The sequence below is a fragment of the Medicago sativa genome, chromosome 5, assembly GCF_051527215.1.
Source record: "Medicago sativa cultivar Bolivia chromosome 5, Bolivia_mono, whole genome shotgun sequence".
NCBI lineage: Eukaryota > Viridiplantae > Streptophyta > Magnoliopsida > Fabales > Fabaceae > Medicago > Medicago sativa.
This window is the reverse complement of record NC_140753.1, coordinates 56,543,692-56,565,313: the sequence shown is the minus strand read 5'-3', so window position 1 is coordinate 56,565,313 and position 21,622 is coordinate 56,543,692. Positions and strand designations below refer to the sequence as shown.

The 21,622-nt window shown below is 33.9% G+C and overlaps 1 protein-coding gene, 1 non-coding gene and 1 pseudogene across 2 annotated transcripts; 2 read left to right on the top strand and 1 right to left on the bottom strand.

Annotated features, from left to right (window-relative positions):
* Positions 1-645: 645 nt before the first annotated feature.
* LOC146923311 (small nucleolar RNA R71) lies at positions 646-752 on the top strand. The gene has a single exon (XR_015013038.1). It is a non-coding gene; the product is annotated as a small nucleolar RNA R71 (small nucleolar RNA).
* A 10,427-nt stretch (positions 753-11,179) lies between these two features.
* On the top strand, positions 11,180-11,958 carry LOC146923310 (uncharacterized). The gene is made up of 3 exons (XM_085711685.1): positions 11,180-11,225; positions 11,322-11,419; positions 11,530-11,958. The coding sequence occupies exons 1-3, from the start codon at positions 11,180-11,182 to the stop codon at positions 11,956-11,958; spliced, it is 573 nt and encodes a 190-aa protein (XP_085567811.1).
* A 588-nt stretch (positions 11,959-12,546) lies between these two features.
* On the bottom strand, positions 12,547-20,936 carry LOC146923309 (B3 domain-containing protein Os05g0481400-like; annotated as a pseudogene).
* Between the last annotated feature and the right edge of the window lie 686 nt (positions 20,937-21,622).

Here is a 21,622-nt window from a genome sequence, read left to right as displayed (position 1 = left end):
CCCAGTTGAGTTTCAAGCATCTTCCTAGAAGCTTCATTGTTCTTTCTTTCAGCTTCTTGACTCTTCTTCATCTCTTCAAAGTTGCCTTGAGTCATCTTCATGAAGTTCATCATAGTTTCCTCAAGAGCTGATGGCTTCCTTTGTTGTTGTTGAGGAGGAGTTAGCATCTGAGAGTTCAAAGCATTGTTGTTTGAGTAGCTTAGATTTGGATGCTTATTAATGCCTGAATTGTAGTATTGATTCTGCCTTTGATATCCTCCCATGAAGTTAGCTTCTTCACTTGATCCTTCCGGAACACATTCACCGTTGGGATGTTCTTCACCACATAAGTCACATTTGATTGCAGCCACTTGTTGTTGCTTATGAGCCAAAGTGAAGCCTTGAAACTCCTTAGTTAGAGCTTCGATCTGTTTGTTCATTGCTGCTTGGTTGGCAAGGATAGCAGTTTGTTCACTTACCCCAAACACTCCTCTTTCTTTCTTTTTAGCTTGATCACGATACTCATTGCCAGCCATGTTTTCAATTAGAGCTTGAACTTCATGATCAGTTTTACTTTTGAGACTACCTCCCGCGGAAGCATCTAAGAACATTCGAGTGTTTGGTGTTACCCCCTCAGTGAAGATTTGGAGGTATTGCTTCTCGGTGAACTCATGATTAGGGCATCTCTTGAGAAGCAAGTTGAATCGCTCCCAAGCATCATACAATGATTCACCTTCTCCTTGCTTGAAGTTAGAGATCTCCATCTTCTTGTCCCAATACTTAGACATAGGGAAGTATTTCTCCAAGAACTTCAGCTCTAACTCTTCCCATGTTTGGACAGTCCCGTTTGGAATTGTTAGCAACCAATCTTTTGCTCTTCCCGTCAAGGTGAAAGGAAACAACCTTAGCTTCTTTTGTGCTTCAGTCACGGTGGCTGGTTGCACACAAAACTCACAGGTTTCAGCAAAACGGCTCAAGTGTTCATGAGGACTCATAGCTTCAGTCCCATCGAATTGCTTGTCCCTCAAACCATTGAGGACAGTTGTCTTGATGTCGAACGCTACGGGGTTAGCTGGTTGAAAAGTGTGGGTCAGTTGACCGCGATGAGTGGCTAACCCGTAGTCTCCAAGCTTAGGTCTTGGTGGTACAACTCCTTCTCCTTCCATAGTTGCAGATTTAGGAGAAGAGATTGTTTCAGATTCACTTGAGAGTTGCTCCGGTACTTGTTCTCGAACACCCGGTGGAACGGATTGAGCTAACCTTTGCGATCGGACAGCTTTCCGAAGTGCTCTAGCAGTTCTTTCAATCTCCGGATCGTACTCTAGGTCGTCAGAGCTCTGTTTACCTCGCATAAACAGCAAAATACCTTAGTAGCACTGCACAACGCAAAGTAATCAAGTGAATATGAAAACAGAAAAATAAAAATTAAAAACAGAAAATTAAATTGCAAAAACCCTAAACTATAACGTAATTGCCTTGTTGAAATGACTCAACAGTCCCCGGCAACGGCGCCAAAAACTTGATAGATCTCTGGCAAGTGCACCAAATACTATCGAAGTAGTAAAAATATCGATCCCACGAGGACTGTTTTTAACTTCAATAATTCAATTTCGTTATATAATTAGGATGTGTAAAGTTTATTTTTAGTTTGCCACTAGGCAGAAGATTTGGTTTGATTTTATGAAATCAAATAAAAGAAATTAGATTTGATTAAGAAAATAAGAGAGAAAGATGAGATCAGATCCGTCGAATCCTCTAAGTTCCCCTAATTGGTCTACTGCACCTATTTGTTATGAACCCTCTTCTAGTTTACGATGATTAACAAATTAGCCCTAATCAATCCCTTGAGTTAGGACCCTCTTCTTAAACTACAGCCCCTAATTCCTTAGGTGGTCTAATAATTCTTGAAGGTTTTACCGAACGTTAACCTATTATCACTAACAAACGATTATCTATTCCTAGACTAACCCTGTTTATTAGAACAATTCAATTAGGTCTAAGTTGAAAGCCATGGTCAGTGGTCATTCATTCTCACGAAATCAAGTTATATGTGATCAAGATATAAAAAGCATTAAGAACAATTGAATTGAATAAACTAGAATTGAATTCATAAACAAAATAGAGTTTCACAGCAACATGTGTCAATTAGGGTTACAAAGATTCATCTCGGATCTAATCTCTAAGAGATTTAGCTACTCATAATCGAGTTTACAAATAGCATAATCAATGAAATAATTAAAACATACATGAATTGGTAAAAGGATGAAGAAATCGCCCTTCTAGCCGTCTCCGATGTCTCAAAATCGCACTTTGCTCTCCAAAATCGTAACACTTGTTCTTCAGATTGAGTGCAGTATTTATAGAAGTCATGGGCCTGACCCATCAAAATCGCGCCGCGCCTTGTTAATTGGCGTGCCGCGATTTCCCCTTTACAGGAAGTGTGTATTTTTTGCTTCAAAAATCGCAGCACGGCTTGAAATTGGCGTGGCGCGATTTCCTTCGAACAGACTTCAAATTTTAAGCTTTTTGCACTCCAGAACAGTATAAATTGCATGAGAACTCTATCAAAATGTCACAATAAGTCCCTAATATTACGTAATGACAGAATGTCATCACTATCCACAGCAGCTCCTTCTTCATCAAGAACCAAGTCACCAACTCATTCTTCTAGTATATCCCATAGTTCTTCATCTAAGCTCATGATATAACTATAGAAGTTGGTTTTCCACCAAGAAAATTCTTCAGCATCTCCATTGAACTTTGGAATCTTTCCCACACTGGATTTCTTACTATCACTATAATCATGTGAAACATTTTTATAGCTAGTATCACCAGAACTAGTAGGAGGAGGAGTAGACATGTTTTTCTCAGATCTTTGACTGTTGCACGGTTAAGTGTTACACAACAGACCAAGGCTCTAGATACCAATTGAAGGTGAGAAAAACACAAGAAGGGGGTTGAATTGTGTTTTTGGAAAATTCTCCTACAAACTGAACACACCGGTCAGAAGCTAAGTGAGACAGCTTCTGAAGTGGTAATCAGAATCTAAATGCAGTGGAATAAAATAGAGAGAGAAGAAGAACGACACAAAGCAATTATACTGGTTCCTTCCACAATCCGGAAGTAGTCCAGTCCCCCTTGCACTTCCAAGGAGATTTCACTAAGAGTAATATCTGATTACAATTGCTCAAGCACACAAGCAAGAGACTTCCTTTGCTCAAGCACACAAGCAAGAGACTTCCTTTGCTCAAGAACACAAGCAAGAGACTTCCTGCTCAAGCACAACTGCAAGAGACTTCTAACTAAACAAAATTACACAGAAAATTGTTTAAGGTTGAACACTTGATATACAATCAGAGGTGCTCACAATACAAATCAGATGCAGACTCAATGACTTAAGAATTTCTAAGATATGGCTTTGAGACACAGAAATTCTAAGTGAATGCAGAACAATTTCAGCAGAGGTTTGACACTTGTAAAAATGTTGTGAGTCTTTCGTTCAGCATTACCAATTCTGTAAGTCTTCACTCCTTTATATAGAGGTGTGAAAGAAACGTTGTGAAATTTCCAGCACATCAAAGAGTCGTTGTTGAAGCTTGATCTTTCACCAATGATCTTTTTCCTGATTTGGTTGTTGTCCTATGAAGAACCAATTTGAAATCCATTCCTTATCCAAAGGAACATCTATGCAGGCGAAACCGTATTCTGGAGCTGTTTTCTTGTCTTGTAGCGTGAACACAAAACAGAGTAGTGGAGAAGGTGGTTGTACAGTTCGTACAATAGTACAATGTCAACGCTTTCGTCCAAATTGCAAGCACATGCCTTCAAACACCTTTGAAATGACCGTTGCAAAATTCCACTAATCTTTTGTTGTGTTTACGAATCCAATAGACAGCTTTTGCAGTGATGATTCTTCATTCCTTGAATCTTTGCAAATCCAGTTGATCTTCAGCTTCTGGTGAAATGACTTCTGATGAGGTAGCTTCTGATAATGCAGCTTCTGATGATGCATCTTCTGATGATGCAGCTTCTGATGATGCAGCTTCTGGATCTCTTATCTTCAGGAGCACTATTCTTCAGGAGCACTATTCTTACTTCAGAAGCGGCTTTACTTCAGGAGCGCTTTTTCTCTTCAGTAGCACGTTGCCTTCAGGAGCGTCTAAGCTTCAAATTGTTGATTCCTTTTGCTCTTTATTTGCTCATTCAGAACCAATAAATGATGTAACTTTTTAACTATGGTCCTGTACACTTGAACAAATATTAGCTAGTCCAATTTACAATTTTTAATACCTTGTTATCATCAAAACTCTTTAAGGTTCATTGTTAAACACATTTTGTTCCAACACCATATGTAAAGAGATGGTTGATTTTTTGGTGAAATGTATATATAATCTTATGTAAATTATTCTGTTTAAATGTCAATGGATGCTACTTGGTCAATGAATGTGATTATTTAGTGATTTATTTGTGTTTTTTATGCTCTTTTGAATGTTGAGAATATTTGTAAAATTCAGCTCACTTCTGATTTTACTTGGCTCACTTCTGATTTTACGACAGCAGAGTTTCATAGTTTCATTGTACACAGTGGAGAATGAAATATGGGGCAACAAAGTTCAATTGTCATGGCTTAGAATATGTTTTTTATGTTCTGATTTAATATGTAAGGATAGTATATAGACAAATTAACCAAGTCATTCTTCATTGTCGATTAGAATTTGAACAAATTTGTTCAATTGAAGTTGTGTCAAATAGTATGTTTTAGAGTATGAAGCCCTTAATCCTTCACCTTCAGCAATCATATGGCTTAGAATTTGTTCAATTGTCATGGCTTAGAATATGTTTTTTTTATGTTCAATCAAACTAACCAAGTCATTCTTCCATTTGATATTTGTTATCAATTGTCTTCTATTTTATTTTTTTGACAATAAAGTAAAGACAACTTTCATTAAGTTAAAACAAAGTCATTACAAATGATATGGTTAATTTGGTAAGGGACATTTCCCACCCAAGATTTACTACCAACAGAGGATGATACACCAACTAGGGTGTGAGCTGCTAAATTCCTTTTCCTGCTAACAAAAGAAACATAAACTTTTTCCAATTCTGCTAATAGAGCAAAACAGTCTAGGATGGCATTTGAAATTTCTGAAACTTAGATTTGATTTCCAAGACATTTAACCACCTGTTCAGCATCTGTTTCAATGAGTTCAGCCTGTCAACAAAAATAGCACAAAAAGTGCAGCAGTTAAAGCTCATCAAGAAGTTGCTCATAGATATTTTTGCAGCATAACAGAATCATGATTACCAAAGTAGTAAAAAAGAATCTTATAATACAATTTTTTTCTTAGAATTCTTATACTTTCCATAACAGAAACTTCAGCATCAGTGTTCAACAATGTTACCTACACAAAACTATAGCCATATCAGCAGCAATAACATAACACAGTAAGCTCTAAAATACAAAACCATCCAAACATCATAAGTTTTCCTAATTTTTCCAGCAAAACATCATATACGGGTCCTTGCATCATGTATTTTAACTCCTTTTTGAAGCCTGTCAACAACCAATCACAAGAATTAGATATAGACCTCTTCTCTTCTTCACAATCGAATTTTCAATCAAGCTAAATGCCCAAACAATTTTTGCACAATTCATAATCACCGGCGTAGTTCTTCCTTCGCCACCCTCAACCTATTGCTGAAGCTGTACGATTTTGAACAAATTTTCCTAATAGGCGGTGTCGTTCTTCCTAATCACCGTCGTCGTCGTCGAACTAATCACCGGCATCGTCACCATCACCGTCGTCGTCGCACAGATTTCCTTAATGTCGTCATCACCGTCACCGTCGTCGTCAGCGGTGGTTTGGATTGAACTGAGGGGTGGAGAAGCGGTGGTGGTGCTATGTTAAGGCTCAGTGAAGATGGTGAGAAAGGAAATAAGGAGAAGAAAATCGATCTGCAATTTTTTTTTTCATTTGAATTTTTGGGTAGAGAAAGCAAACGGAAATGTAAAGAAACAAAACAAAAGAAAGAGAAAATAATAATATTTTATTGCTTTAAGAATACGGTGTAAAGAAAATTGTCAAAATTTAGATGTTAGTATATCATTCCTCAATCAAAATGATTTTCATCGCAAATTTGTTTTCTCTCTTTGGAAAACTCTCTTCTCATTTTTTTTTGAATGGTCTCCTTTAATCATACCTTGAGATAAGACAATGAATGTATTGACTAATTGGTCAAATTTGATGCTAAAATTGTTGATTCATTAAAGATGCCGATGTCTCATCCACCTTAGCTAAATACAGTACCACTCTACTGACGGATTACCTCTAGAATATTTAGAGAATGGATTGCTTAGTTTTTTTTGTTTTCCCCTTGATAAAAAAAAAGAGAGAGAAAAGGTAAGAAAAAAAAATTAACTAACCACGATTCTTTTTTTTTTTTTTTTTTGGGAAGGAACTAACCACAATTCTTTATTTTTTACATATTCTTCAAAATTTCATTTTCATGTTATCTCAATTTTTTCATCAATTCATCGTATTATCACTCTGTTTCATTCTATTAATCTCTTGATTTCATTCTTTCAAGATGTTTATTAAATGTATGAGTGTACATAAAATATTTTCTTTATTTTATTATTACATTTCATATTAATATACATAAATGTTTTTTAAGACATTAGAATTTGAATGCAACACATTATTTACTGTCTTTATTTTACATTAATTGTATCTCTTCTTTTCTTTCTTTTTTTTCCTAATAATTTTTTTCTCTCTTTTGAAAATCCAAACACAAAGAAAATAATACTCCCTCCGTTCCAAATTATATATCATTCTAGGAATTTCACATGTATTAATAAATGCAATTAATTTTGTATGAAAAAGAGTAATAATGAGTTATTTTACAAAAATATTCCTCGTTAATGATATGGAAAAGAAAATTAAAAGAATTGGAAAAAAATAGGAGTAAATAATAAAGGGCATAATGAAAAAATAAGCATTAATTATTCATTGATATTGTAAAATGACATACTTTAGAATAATTTCTTTTGCTAAAATGACATAAAATTTGGAACGGAAGGAGTATACTTTATACATTCTCGGAGCGAATTTTTTTGTGTACAAATATCAATGTTGATTAATCTACTATTTATGATCACTGTGTCTATTACTTCTATTTAGAAGGCTTAATTCTACTTATTTTTAATTTTTTTATAATATTAAAATATTGTTGTTGATGGACAAATTTAATTATTTTTTTCAATAATAATATAATATAAATGAGCAATAATAAAAAAAATGTAGGTAAATTACAAGAGAGGCTTGTAAACTTAGTGCATAAATGAAAAGAGATAAACTTTACGCAACAACGAAAGTTGTTGACAACAAGAACTTACGATCCAAACTCACACGTCAAGACAAAGTTAGATCTACATAACTATGCAGTATCTAAGACGATTAGTCATCTAGAACACGTGGCAAACATGCATGTCCGTTGAAGTTACCGTATTTTTCTATAAATAAGAGTTTGGGACAATGTCATAATGGTTACTTATAATGCATTCAAAGATCACATTTAGTACATAAACAATCGTCGATAAATGTACATGATTAAATATATCATTTTTTTCGTTTTCTTTGTTTAAATTTCTAGTCATTTATCTTTTCAACACTTTATTTTCTTCCACATCTATCTTTTATGCACTCTTATTTTTCTTTGCGTTTATATTTCTGCAATTCATTTTACTTGCACATTTACTTTCAAGCACTTTACTTTTCATTCACTTACTTTGAGCATTTTATGTTTCTTTTCAAAACTTAAAACTTCGAGTTCATTGTAAAACATAAAGTATTTTCATTATAAAAAATACATGAACAAAAAACATACATTTTTCAGCACTAAAACCACACAAAAGTCCCCTATTCATGTATTCAAAGACAATGTTTAATGTCGTTAATTTCCACGACACATGCGAGCAACGAAACAACACATGCATTGACTCATTTTTTAGTTGAACACATCAGAATTTTATACTTTTTAGCTTGTCTAAAATTCACATTTAAACATTATATTTGTTGGTGGTTAATCTATTCAGTGTTCAATAAGTACTTTAATATTAAAAATAATAAATATGAACTTACTCCAGTAATATTTATAAAAATTTGCACTGGTGTTTCTATGGCTTCTTCTAGTAAGTTCTCCACCAACCCTTTTAGACTTGTCTCAATATGCTTGTTTTTTTAATAATCACTCAACTTAAAGGTTTAAAACCTATTTTTTATATGAGTTTCATCATCCTATATATTACTTTTTGTGTTATACAATCTCGGTTGGATCAGTAAGTAGGAAGATTGAAGTTTTCCTTATTCTAAGAGCTTGTTCTATGTTATTTATCCTTTCTCTGCATCTTGGCAACCCTGCTGTATTTCGGTATGAGGCTCATTTTGTTGTCTCTTTGTTTGGGTTGATATTTTGTATTGGCTGTAAACTTGTATTTTTTTTCTTGGTTTTGCGCTTATGCTTAATTTTTGAAGTTTCTTTTTTTTTGGTTCAATAGCCTAGTGGCTAGATCACACACTTTAAAGTATGGAGAAGTGGGGAATCCAGGGTTCGAACCCCGGCCCCTACCGGTAAACTTGTATTTTTTTGCTTGGTTTTGCGCTTATGCTTAATTTTTGAAGTTACAACATTTTCTTTTTTTTTTTGGTTCAATAGCCTAGTGGCTAGATCACACACTTTAAAGTGTGGAGAAGTGGGGAATCCAGGGTTCGAACCCCGGCCCCTACAAACATTATCCCTGGTAGCTACCAACTGAGCTACACTTACGGGATGTTACAACATTTTCTTAATCTCAAAAGATATTTTTTTAGTATGAGAAACTTACATTCAAATTCATTTTGGTTGGTTATCCAAATATGCCTTTTTTTTTCCTTTTTCAGAAAGGCAAAAGAGTCATTTGATGGAATTTGTTCAAGAGAAACATGACTCATTCAGAACAGATAGTAAGGGCCTAGAATATCATGCACCTGGGCAGCAGGGCCGGCCCTGTGCAAGTGCATCAAGGCCCTTGGCACAAGGCCTAAAATTTAGAGGGGCCTCAAAATTTGGAAAAAACGAAAAAAAAAAACTTGTACCTACAGCCAAAATCCGTCACTAAATGACTTTTTTCCGTAGGTAAAAGTCTAAAAGACAACGATTTTGCTGTCAATTATGCATTATCCATAGGCAAATGCCTATTTGTCTGTGGGTAAAAGTCTTAAGATTTTTTTCAATTATTTTTAAATGAAAAATTTTCAAGATTACAACGGGGCCTCCGAATTGTCGGGGACGGCCCTGCTGGGTAGTGGCAAAGCTAGCAAAAAAATTACGCAGGGACCAACTATAAAGGAACAGTAAAATATTTTTAAAAAGAATGTTAAATTTAAGGATAAAAATGTTTTTAGTCCCATAGATTATAATTTAAGGATAAATACTTTTTTAGGTTTAGTCTCTTTTGCTTTAAATCATTATATGTCCTCGTGAGCTTATATCAGTTGGTTGGGACAATGCATAAAATATGCAACGTCCGGGGTTCAAACCTCGGCCACCACCAAGAAAAAATCATTATGTGAAAGCAAAAGAGTCATTTGATGGAACTTGTTCAAGAGAAACATGACTCATTCAGAACAGATAGTAAGGGCCTATAATATCATGCACCTGGGCAGCGGCGAAGCTAGCAAAAAAATTACGCAGAGACCAACTATAAATGAACAATAAAATATTTTTAAAAAGAATATGTTAAATTTAAGGATAAAAATGTTTTTAGTCCCATAGATTATAATTTAAGGATAAATACTTTTTTAGGTTTAGTCTCTTTTGCTTTAAATCATTATATGTCCTCGTGAACTTATCTCAGTTGGTTGGGACAATGCATAAAATATGCAAGGTCTGGGGTTCAAACCCCGGCCACCACCAAGAAAAAAATCATTATGTGAAATTTAGTTGATTTATTTTGTTATTTTATTCAATTATACATGTGTTTAATGTTATTTATGTTTACATAGTATTCATAAATTGATCTAAATCTAAGGACTACTAACCCTATCCCTTATATTAGAATTCGTATAAATTGTTCGGTGATTGCTTAACATAGTCAATTCTATGAGAACTATATTCCTTTTTTTTCGAAGAATAAGCTAAATTAGCCCACATAAATTGACACCGGGAGAATCGAACCTGAGACCTTGAGGAGGAGCACACTCTCAGGTCCCAAGCCAATACCATCAGGCTATTCCTAACTTATGGTTACACATTTAGCTTAAGAAGGTAAATCCGACCTGATCTTGTTGCTTTTATTTTATATTACGGACGACGAAGACACTGCGATAATGAAGATGTGGTGATTGAGTAAGACTGGGATGTTGGTTCGGTCAATTTTCCCAATATCTTGGAATTGCAAGATGGACAAGTTCAACCAACCCTAGGAAAACGTGTTGTTGTCGGCTTGCTATATGCGCATCCTTTATTATAAAAGTTAGACTTGGTTAGCAAACATGTTTCCCTAATTTACCCTAATCCCTAGCATTTTTCCCTCCTTACATGCTAATCTAATCTCACTTGTTGATTCGATCTCTATTCTCAAACTCCTCATTTTCTCTCATATAACTTAGTTAATGCTAATTGAAAACGAATAACACACTTTTAATGCAATTGAAAACAAATAACACACTTTTAATGGCAATTGAAAACGTAGTTAATGCCGCTAATCTAATCTCACCCGTTGATTCGATCTCTATTCTCAAACTCCTCATTTTCTCTCATATAACTTAGTTAATGCTAATTGAAAACGAATAACACACTTTTAATGCAATTGAAAACGAATAACACACTTTTAATGGCAATTGAAAACGTAGTTAATGCCACTAATCTAATCTCACCCGTTGATTCGATCTCTATTTTCAAACTCCTCATTTTCTCTTATATAACTTAGTTAATGCTAATTGAAAACGAATAACACACTTTTAATGCAATTGAAAATGAATAACACACTTTTAATGGCAATTGAAAACGTAGTTAATGCCAATTCGATTAACAACCCCCTACAAACTTTTAAACCATATCCCCTCCTCATGTTAACTTGAGAAAATTTCAATATTAACGATTGCATACCAATTATCCTCTACTACCCTCATTTTTACATCAAAACAGTTTAGATTTAGCAATGGAAAGTGATGCACTAACTCTCTTAGCATTGCACAGCTTGAAGGGTACAATGTTTCATCTTCTTTCTTGATCTCTTATGTGTTGTTTCCTTTATATTTTTCAGCTTGCGCTAATTTTTTTGAATCTTTGATCTTTTTCAGCTCCATTAGATCCAAATCCTATAACGGATTTGGACAAGTTTGTTAACAGATTGCGAGTTCAATATAGAACTCTTCGACTTGAGTTCCATGTAACAGATGTGAGTGCAAGACTACTAATACTGTGTTTTTATAAATGTAAACAATTCAAATTAAAAGTTCATTTGATCATTTTTGTCGCTTACAAATTTCGGATGTATATGTTTTCCAGGGTGCACTTATGTTGCCAAAAACATTTGTCTCTGATTTTGGTGCATCGCTAGGTGATTACGCAACTTTTATCGACCCCAACAACAACCAGTTTGAAGTTATGGTTGTAAGGATACGTGATAGCGTGTTTTTAACTACTGGGTTCAATGCCATACGCGACTTTTATGATGTCCGTTTGGGTGGAACTATTGTGATGGTGTTTACCGGTGCTGGACAGTTTGGGATTAATGTGATTAATCGATCAGGACGTGTTGTGGATCCTCCTCTTTTTATTCCTTCTATGAAATTTGAAATTGAAAAAACTATCATGCCAGCCTTTGCATATGAAGGTTTTCCGGTCACAAGTGAAATCCTCACATTCCATCATGATGACAGAAATTTTCAAATTTGGTGGGAGAAGTATTTAACTGGTTTTGATGTCACCGGATAGAAGTATTTCAGAGAAGTATTTAACTGGTTTTCATAAATATTTTCAAATTTGTTAATGTTCAAACTTTTTTGTTATGTATGCTACCATTTCATTTTGTTGTTATTGTTGTCTTAGAAGTGAACATATTTTTAAAACTGATATAAAACTTCTATCAACTATATATGTTTACATTATTGCGATTGATTCGATTAACTTCTACGTGGTATGACCCGCGCGGTAGCACGGGTCAAGAGTCTAATTGTCTAAATCATTAGCATGAGAAGGGATCGAACCTAGGACATGGTATTTATGTCTTATAAACCTTTACTGCTCGGTCGTAGTGTGGAGCCATTTTATTAACTCGCAACAGTGATATCTATTACAATAATCCTAAATATATTGTATTATAATTTGATAATTTATATTATATATTAATTATCAAATTACTATTGTATATATGATTTTTTTTTTATTAGAATTGTATATATGCTTTTACAATTTTTTTTTAACGTTGAAAATCCATTATGCTACATATATCAAAAACATAAGCTACCACCCACAGGCAAATATAAAAAAGCAATATCCCCGTATCAAGGGAACAAGAGATGCTCACTTCTTATGCCAATCAGTATTTCAAACAACCTTAAAATGCATCAGTATTTCATAACCTTTTAACCAGTCTCCAAGACTAACCTCTCTTTCTGAAAAATTTTGGAGCTCGTTTATTCCGAGGTTTTTCTGTAGCAAGTTTGCTTGCTTTTTCATCTATCTTAACTTTCTTTAGCTCAACATCAACATCCTCAACATGTTCTTTCTTCTTATCTAAGTCAGTCTCCATTGCTTACATTATCTTCCAAAAGAATCTTCTCAAATACATCACCTTTTTATGCCTTCTTTTTCTTGTTTGGCAACTTTGTAGCGCCTCTAGTTTCGTAGTTTCGTGGCATGCATCCTCTTTTGGCTCAATTGCAGTAGATAAATCAGATATCTTTTGCTTTTTGTTCTAAGAAGATCTTGTTTTCCTAGAAGTTTCCTCTGATTTAACAGTTTCAGACTTTGGCTCAAGTGTAGGCACTTTAGATACCTTTTGTATTTTAGTTTTCTTTGTAGCTTCCTTTGGTTTCACAGTTTCAGATTTTTTGATTTCTTTGGATGTGTGCATATTTTCATCTTCCACCAAAGCATCGCTTTCTTCTTTTTCTTCCTCTTCATCTATATTTTCAAATGGTCTAACAATATAAACCTTAAATCTTTCCGTTTCAACCAATTCAAAAACTACTGCATCACCATCACCCAATTTATGTTCCAATGCAAATCCTCTCCAGCCACCACTAAGCCCAGTTCTAGCGGCAAGGTAAGCAGCATCATATTCTGAGCCTTTTTCATCCTTTAAAACCATTTTATAATCTATCTTTCGAAGATGCTCCTCACAAAATCTACTGGGAAGACCCAGCCAAAAATGTAACACCCCAACTTTCAATTTCTATTTAATTCATTGATATTCATTAGACGAAGTTGTGATTAATACTATTAGTGATGCTGCTTATGCTTGAGTGTTGTTTTGTTGTTGAGAAAATAGAATATTGATAATGATTGAGGAATAATATGAGAATTTAATTATAATGAAGGGATGAGTCAAAATAAAATAACGTAGAGTCGGGGGTGTAGAATATAAGTTTTAAATAAGCGGGGAAGGGAGGAGTAAAAGAATAGTGAGTAGAGGGGAAGAGAATCTTAACAAGTGATCGGCCCCAATATAAATAGAAAGGTTAGGAGTTAGAAGAGTTAGTATTGCTGAACGTGAAAAAAACAAAAAGGATCATTGGAGGAAAAACCCTAGCGGCAGCAAAGTCAAGCCACAAACCGAAATTCTCGAAGGATTCGAGGTAAGGGGGAGAATCTAATCATCTCTAGGGTTTATATTTTTATTATGGAGATATAAAGAGGTTAGAGTAGGATGTTGTTGTATGATGTGAGATTGTGATTGGAGAATGATGATGAACTAATTAAAAATGAAGTTGAAATAGGAGAATTGAGGGTTATTATTGTCGTTGAAAGATTAAAATTCAAAAATCAAAGTTAGGGTAATTGATTTGAGAATTTAATCATGTGAAGAGTGATGCAATTAGATAAATTGTGTGAAAAAGTAGTGTTTGAATGTTAGGGTAACCCTAAGTAGTGTTTCATATTAGTCTGGGATCATAAGAGCTCTTAAAGTGGACATTTAGGGCAATTTAGAAGCATTCACACAGCTCAAAAACGTAGAATTTGGACACATCACAGTGCTGTGCTGTAGTAAGGGCGCCTAGTGCCCACAACCCGAGAGTTGGCGCTTCAGGTGCTTGTTCCTGGCGCCTAGCGCCCACATATGGGTGTTTTTCATCCATTTCTGTTCCGAACTGGGTCTTGGTGTAAACATGAAAGTTGTAGGTATGGATGTTAGCTTTCCAATGACTTTGGTCTCACCTCAAGAGGAAGTCCAAAACGTGAGTTATGATCAAAATACTATATAAGGGTCAGCACGGCCATGCGATCTGCCTAGGTTCATGAAAACCAATCTTTCCACCATTCTCTTTACCGAATTGGATTTAGGTCTCTTTATGAAAGATGTAGATAAAGGTGTTAGATTTGATTTACCATTGGATGGAATCCATTAGTCCCTCTAGAACTTGAGTTATGATTTACGCACCGCACTTGGGTCATGATGCGTTGTTAATAAAATTTTACTACAATCCTTTTAGTGGACTCTCCAACATCTATAAAAGTAGTAGTGATTTTAAGAAATACATTAGTGTGTAAAGTAAATGTAAGGACCCCTAAATTGCATATATAGATGAGGGAGTGTGTTCGAGCATAAGTAGAAGTGATTACCTCAAGATAATAACAAGCTTAAATATGAACCGAAGATAATAGTATATGAGAAATTAAGAATGTCAAGATGACTTGGAAATAGGAAGTGAAAGATAATATGGATGACGCTACGAGGAATATTAGTAGAGAGGTAAACACTTAAATTAGAATGGAGAATGGGGTATACTATTAGAATGAAAGATGTAGTGATGGAGAGAACGAATGACGAGAGTAGATTCCAAATGTAGTAATGAATAACAAAGGAATGTGATGTGCACATATGCTCATGTAAGATGTTGTTTAATGATGAGAGGTTACCCGTATGATGAAGATCTATGTTGAGATGATAATTGTTGAATGGTTATGATGAATGATGCAATAAATGATGTTTGTGAATGACGAGTAATACCGATGACGTATCTTGTTTAGCGTGGCGAGTAAATGATAAAGTGGGTTATGTTGCGAGTAGGAGTTAAAACATTAGGAAGGTCGGTGGTGATAATAACAATGAGAAAAGATATCCAGTTAACTAAGGTTTATAGGACGAGAATTCATTAGAGCAAATAGTGTGGGTACGTGGTGAGTCTAAAAATACACGATTTAGTAAAAGGGGTATAAGACGATGATAAAAGAGGAGATGAAGTAGATGATTTTTCGAGTAACTGATGAGGTTATACATGATAGATTTTTAGCAAGTGAACTAAAAATGAATCGAAGTAATAAAATTTATAAGTTCGTATCCACAGGGACTGTTTCAATTTCTACTCGGCAAAAACGTTAAAATAAAGAATGTATTAAAATTTTGGTTGCTCTAGGCAGTTGGATTAAGTGCTAAAAATAGTAAATTGCAAGTAAATAAAACTGGTTGGAAATTATATGGAAAACAGATGATTAAGCTTTTGAATCCTCTATTGGTCACTGTGGTAGCTAGGTTCTCTATGTTCTCAATGTAATTTCAGCCTTCCCGACGGATTAACTTATCAACTTTGATCAATCTCTTGACTCAAAGCCCTTTCCTAGGTTATAACCTTTTAATCTCTTAAACAGATTGAATAACTTTGGAAGCGATGTTCAGTTCGTTAACCCTAAGTCTTAACTCTCAACTTCCTATCACTAGTTTCACATGTTGAGTTAATCACAATTACTATGTCCGGTTCAATAGCTAGGGTTAGTAGTCAATTGAAACCAAAATTCAATCCAAGCAATCGATAGAAGCTAGTGTTAATAGTCATACACACGATATTAAGAAAAGCATTAAGCAAGAATAATTATGAATAAAGACTAAATTATATTGATAACAATAGAGTCAAAAGCTACATGGATTCACAGATACAATAGATTCATCTTGGCTTAATCAACAAAGAAATTTAGCTACACCTTAATCAACAAAGAAATTTAGCTACACATGATCAAAGGAATAAAGAAAATAAACCGATAAAGTTTCGACATTGCCGGCGTTGCTCTCAATTTCTTTTCAACATGTGCCGCTGTTGTTCTTCCTCCAAACAGTGATGCTTCCTTTCTCCAAAACAGTGATGCGCGCGTGCCTTCTATGTTATGTTCCCACTGTGCGGCTTGCGTGATTCTTCTTTATATATATAACCTAATTTTATTTCCAATTCCATGACATGTTACGTTTTCAACAAGTCTTTGGTCAAAGCCCATTGTTTTCGAGTTCGGGTATGCTCCATTTAGGCTAAGTTCCATTTACTCTATTTAGGGTTTGGATGCAAGACATGTGGCAAAAAAATATGTGAACGGTTGAGATTTTAAATTAAAAAACAAATATTTGTTTAATAAAAATACATAATAATAACAAACAAAATCATGTTCCCTTCTTCTCTCATATCACAACAACTTTTTATTGTTTTTTAATTTAAAATCTCAACCGTTAGATATTTTTTTGCCACATGTCTTACATTCAAACCCTAAATGGAGTAAATGGAGATTAGCCTAAATGGAGCATACCCGAACTCATTGTTTTCTTAATGCTAGCGCCACCTCCATGGTATGCTTTCATCTTTTTATGGTGCCAGTATGATATATGGTTGCTTGACCCACTTTTCTTCCTTTGTTTAATTCACACCACAGAAAAATAAACACTTCCAGGGCATCAACACAATTGTTATTCCTTGATCATTAATACCAGATGTAATCATAGTTTTCAGACACAGCTCGGATCGGCCGGTCAGACCGGTTGGACCGTGAACCGGTGAGTAAGCCGGTTCGAGCCAACTTTTGGATCGGCCATGCAGTTAACTCGGTCAAAACCGGTCAAACTCGGCCAGAACCGGATTAAACCGGCGACTCGGAGGATTGAAGAAAACCGGCCGCGGCGACTCGGAGGATTGAAGAAAACCGGCCGGGTCAATAATTGTTCGTTTTTTTTTTGGAACAGAAACAAGGGCGCGTGTTATATTGATTTAAAAGAAATTCCAACTTGCCTTGAGCGGGAATCGAACTGGCAACATCAAGTTTAAATGTGGAATGCATTAACCACCACACCATGCCTTCAATTGTGTTACTGTTTTGATTCTTATTTATTATATTAAATTCAATTGCAAAATGTCACAATAATTCATATTTCCTTTTTATAAAACGTTGAAATTCATAATTATTTTTAATGATATATTTCATAATTTTGTTACTGTTTTGCTTCTTATTTTTAATGTTTCAATGATATTTTTCTTAATTTTAGCTTAATGATATATTGCAATTTATATTTAAACTTATATACAATTATTTTTAACACCAAAAAATTACACTTGCTTGTAAATATTGTTGTGATTAATAGCATATTTCTTTTGTCAAAAATAAAAATAGTGGAATATTTTTTTATAAAAATCAATTTTGTGCTTAAAATTAATTTTTGTATTTGATTGGTAATTGTATTATAGTCAATAGATTAAATTTGACTCGGAGAAAATCTACATATTATATTAATATATTTCCTGTCAACAAAATATAGCTGTACAAATATTAATATAGATATTACATGTCATTTTTTTTAGTTTTTAAGTGAACGAGTCATCGATTTAATCCGGTTAAATAGCTATATAAATTTAATCTCAAGACTGAGTTATCTAACCGAGTCATCCGAGTTGATCCGGTTCAGTCATGCGGTTCGACTAATGACTCAGTGGTTCGACCATTGACCCAGTAACCCAGTACCCCTGCCGAGTCGATGACCGAGCCGAGTTTTAAAAATATGGATGTAATGATAATATACTATTTGACTCAATAAATCAACAACGATAACTTATTTAAAATGACTCTAAATTACATACTAAACTAATAAAAATAGAATTAAAACTTAATTAAAAAGACTCTAAAAATGTGATATGACGGACTGTCATCAATACATAATATCCTTAAATGAATAATGAGTTTAGGAATACCATTAAGTTAAAGAGTAAAAGAGTCAAGGTAGTTAAAGAACTTAAGATGAATGTTAGATAGTAACATATAAGGTGTAAAAATGAATAGAGAATATAGTAGTCTAATGTAGATGATTGTAAACGATGAGAGGGTCGTTAAGACGAAATGTAAGGGAAGATAAGGAGTTGTATATTAAGTAATGAAAGATAATAGGAATGATGATAACGATGAATAAAACGGGGATTGATTAGAAGAGGGCAAGATGAATAGGAAAGAGGATAAGAGAGAATGAAACCTTGAATTATAATGTAGTCTTAGTGAGGAAAGTTGCTGAAGTCCAAATTAATGATAAGGTGAGATAATAACTTTAAGGGTCTTGCTAACAAGTGCCCTAAGGGCATTGTTTAAGGAACCCACAAAAAGAAACTATGTCTTGAAAATACAAGTCCAACACATGTTAAAGTCATAACCGTACAATTTACAATGCAAAATTTGCTACTTTTAAATGCTTAAACAATGCCCTTAGGGCACTTGTTAGCATTTTCCTAACTTTAAATTAGAATGAAGTTAAGATTAGGGGAATGGACGATGCATAGATGACTACGAACATCAGAACAAAGTAATAAGATATAAGATAGTTTTATTGAGGAGAATAAGTATGAAAGAGTAAATGGCAATGGTGAGGAAAAACCTAGTTATGTAGGGAGGGTAAGTTGTGTGCAATGATAATGAATAAGAAAACATCTTGAGACTAGGAATGAGGAATAGGATATGATATCAGGGATAAAGTTTATAGAGAGCCTATAATAAAGGAGAGAATAGAGTGTTCCCATAAAATGAATAATGAAATAAAATAGAGGGATGTTGACATAGAAATGAGTCATGCGTAAGGGTTAGATTAATAAATAGATAAGGTGGTGATATAAACGGTTGATAGAGAGTAATGATGAGGAATCCATGTTGTGACAAAGAGTGATGACGATTGATATTATATGTGTGTGTGTGTGTGTGTAAGTAAATATATACGATGAGAAATGATAATGTTTATATTTTAGTGATGATGAGGATGATGATAACTATATCATTATGATGATGAGAGTGATGATGTTTATCTATGACGAAGATGAGAGTGATGTATATAATGATGATGAGAATGATATACAGATAACGATGACAAGAGTGATATATGATGATGATGATGATGATGATGATGATGATGATGATGATGATGATGATGATGATTTGTGTGTTTGCATTAGAGTCGTGCATTAATATGTGAATTATTTGAATATGTGTATACTTGTGTTACTTGTCGAATTTATTTCTATGCATTCATATAGAGTCTAAGACTGATGGAGTGCATGACTGATGGAGAAGTCCAGTAACATACCTCTGGCAAAATGATGAGTATGAGTGGTACCACATTCATATAGGTCGATAGGAGAGTCCATGTGCATATATATGATGATGTTTTGTGTTTGGTGATTATAAGTGTGAAAGTAATGTGTCGTAGTGATCTGTGAAAAGAAGAGATTATGCATAATAACTGTTGAGAGTGAAGATATGGTGGAGATTATATTATTTTGATATTTATTTAATATGCGTGCTTTCCCTATTATTATGTTATGGCAAGATTTTTCACCCCTTATTTTGTTTTGTTGTTTTCTGTATGGTGGATGTACCTTGAGTACAGATACTCAGGTTGACAAGGAGTAGCTAAGGGATGTTTTAAAAGGTGGAGATGAGGGGATGCCCTCCGTTTAGTTCTGTCATTAGTAGTTGAATAAGCATGTAATTGCTACGAGCTCTGATATTGTATAGGGTTGGGGATGACGATTTAATTTTTAATTGCAGTTTGAGTTGAATCTTGGAAACTTTGTTATTTTCCTATTTATTATTATTGAACGACAAGTATGAATTTATTAATGTGATCAATAAATAATTATCTTCTTCTCCAGTGGATTTATTTTAAAAGAAAACATTTTATCGTTATTCTGTGATATAATGTCGAGTTTTGTAACATCCTTACTATTAAATATATTCTTTTTATTTAATAATTATCGTTGGGAAATAGGGTGTTACAAAAAAACAACTACAAACATGATACCGGAGCATTGATTTGATTGATAAATGATGGATTTGAAGTCTGCAAATTGATTTGGAGTGCCTCTGCTGCATCCCAAGCAAGCTTTCTTTCTTGATCTGTAGCTACTTTGATTTCATCCAGTGGCCTCGTAGCGTATGCGTAACTTCCCCATGATGATGACCTTGACCTTGACCTCTTCTGCAACTATGGAAGGTTTGTGCCAAACTCTTCAGCATACGAAGGAACTGAGTTTCTGGCACGAGAAGAGCGCCTAGGTTCCAGAACAACATTAGTCTTTGATTTTGGTCTGAAAAGACGATTCGTGGATTTCTTTGCTGGACTTGCTATTTTAGTCAATGTCTTGGAAAATTTTGAAATTCCTAAATCCTCAAACCTCTTCTTGTTTTCCTCAAGTCTTAGTTCTCTGGCCGCTTCATACTTGTTACTGGTAGTGGAACAACCCTTTGCCATCAGAAAATCTTAAAGAATAAAAATGAATGCTTTAAGCTTTTTCATTTCTTGATTAAAAAGAATGAAGCTTTTCGATTTTCTTTAACAAAAAAAAAAGGTTCATTCATTTCATATGCTTTTACAAATAATATCATAAGACATTTAAATAATAAAATTTAATTGGACATTATTGTAAAACTATTTTATGTTGATTGATATTGCATTAAAATTATAAATTATAAAGTAACTTTTATTTTATGTTTAAAAAAAAGTAACTTTTTTTTTATGTTAGTTACAAGGAGAATTGTCCTCGTGAGCTTAGCTGAGTTGATATGAACAATGCATAAAATATGCAAGGTCTAGGGTTCGATCCCCGCCCACCAACAAAAAAAAGTTACAAGGTTCGATCCCCGCCCACCACCAAAAAAAAGTTACAAGGATGATGTTATTTACGATTTAAATTAAGGATTACGTTTTTTTTTTTACCAAAAAACAAAGAAGATTTTTTTTGTGTGTTTATAATACGCAATTAGTAATAGTCAGTTAAAAATAATTTAGAATATTATATATTGTTTGACACCCATATTGATATATGAATAAAAAATATAATTTATAATATTATTAAAACTTACTTAAAATATCATTTTTTTTTAAATATCAATTTTAATTTTTGTAGAGAATATTGATGACAGTCTAATAAAATAGGCCGCCGTACATATATATTAGTGAAATTGTTTTTACTCATGAATTACAAATAAAATAGGTCTTCGTATTCATAAATTAATAAAAATTAGGCACCTATATTGGTATATGCGTAAAAATATAGACATGTGTATAAATTAAAAAAATTAGGTATCCGTGTTGATATATGAGCACATGTATAAATAAATAAAAAATAGGTACTCATATTGATATATGAGT

What these genes read in the sequence shown, in the direction of transcription:
- LOC146923310 (XM_085711685.1), top strand. Translation starts at nt 11,180, where the DNA reads ATGGAAAGTGATGCACTAACTCTCTTAGCATTGCACAGCTTGAAGG. An exon ending in AGCATTGCACAGCTTGAAGG is followed by an intron (nt 11,226 to 11,321) that starts GTACAATGTTTC and finishes GATCTTTTTCAG; the next exon opens with CTCCATTAGATCCAAATCCT. An exon ending in TTGAGTTCCATGTAACAGAT is followed by an intron (nt 11,420 to 11,529) that starts GTGAGTGCAAGA and finishes TATGTTTTCCAG; the next exon opens with GGTGCACTTATGTTGCCAAA.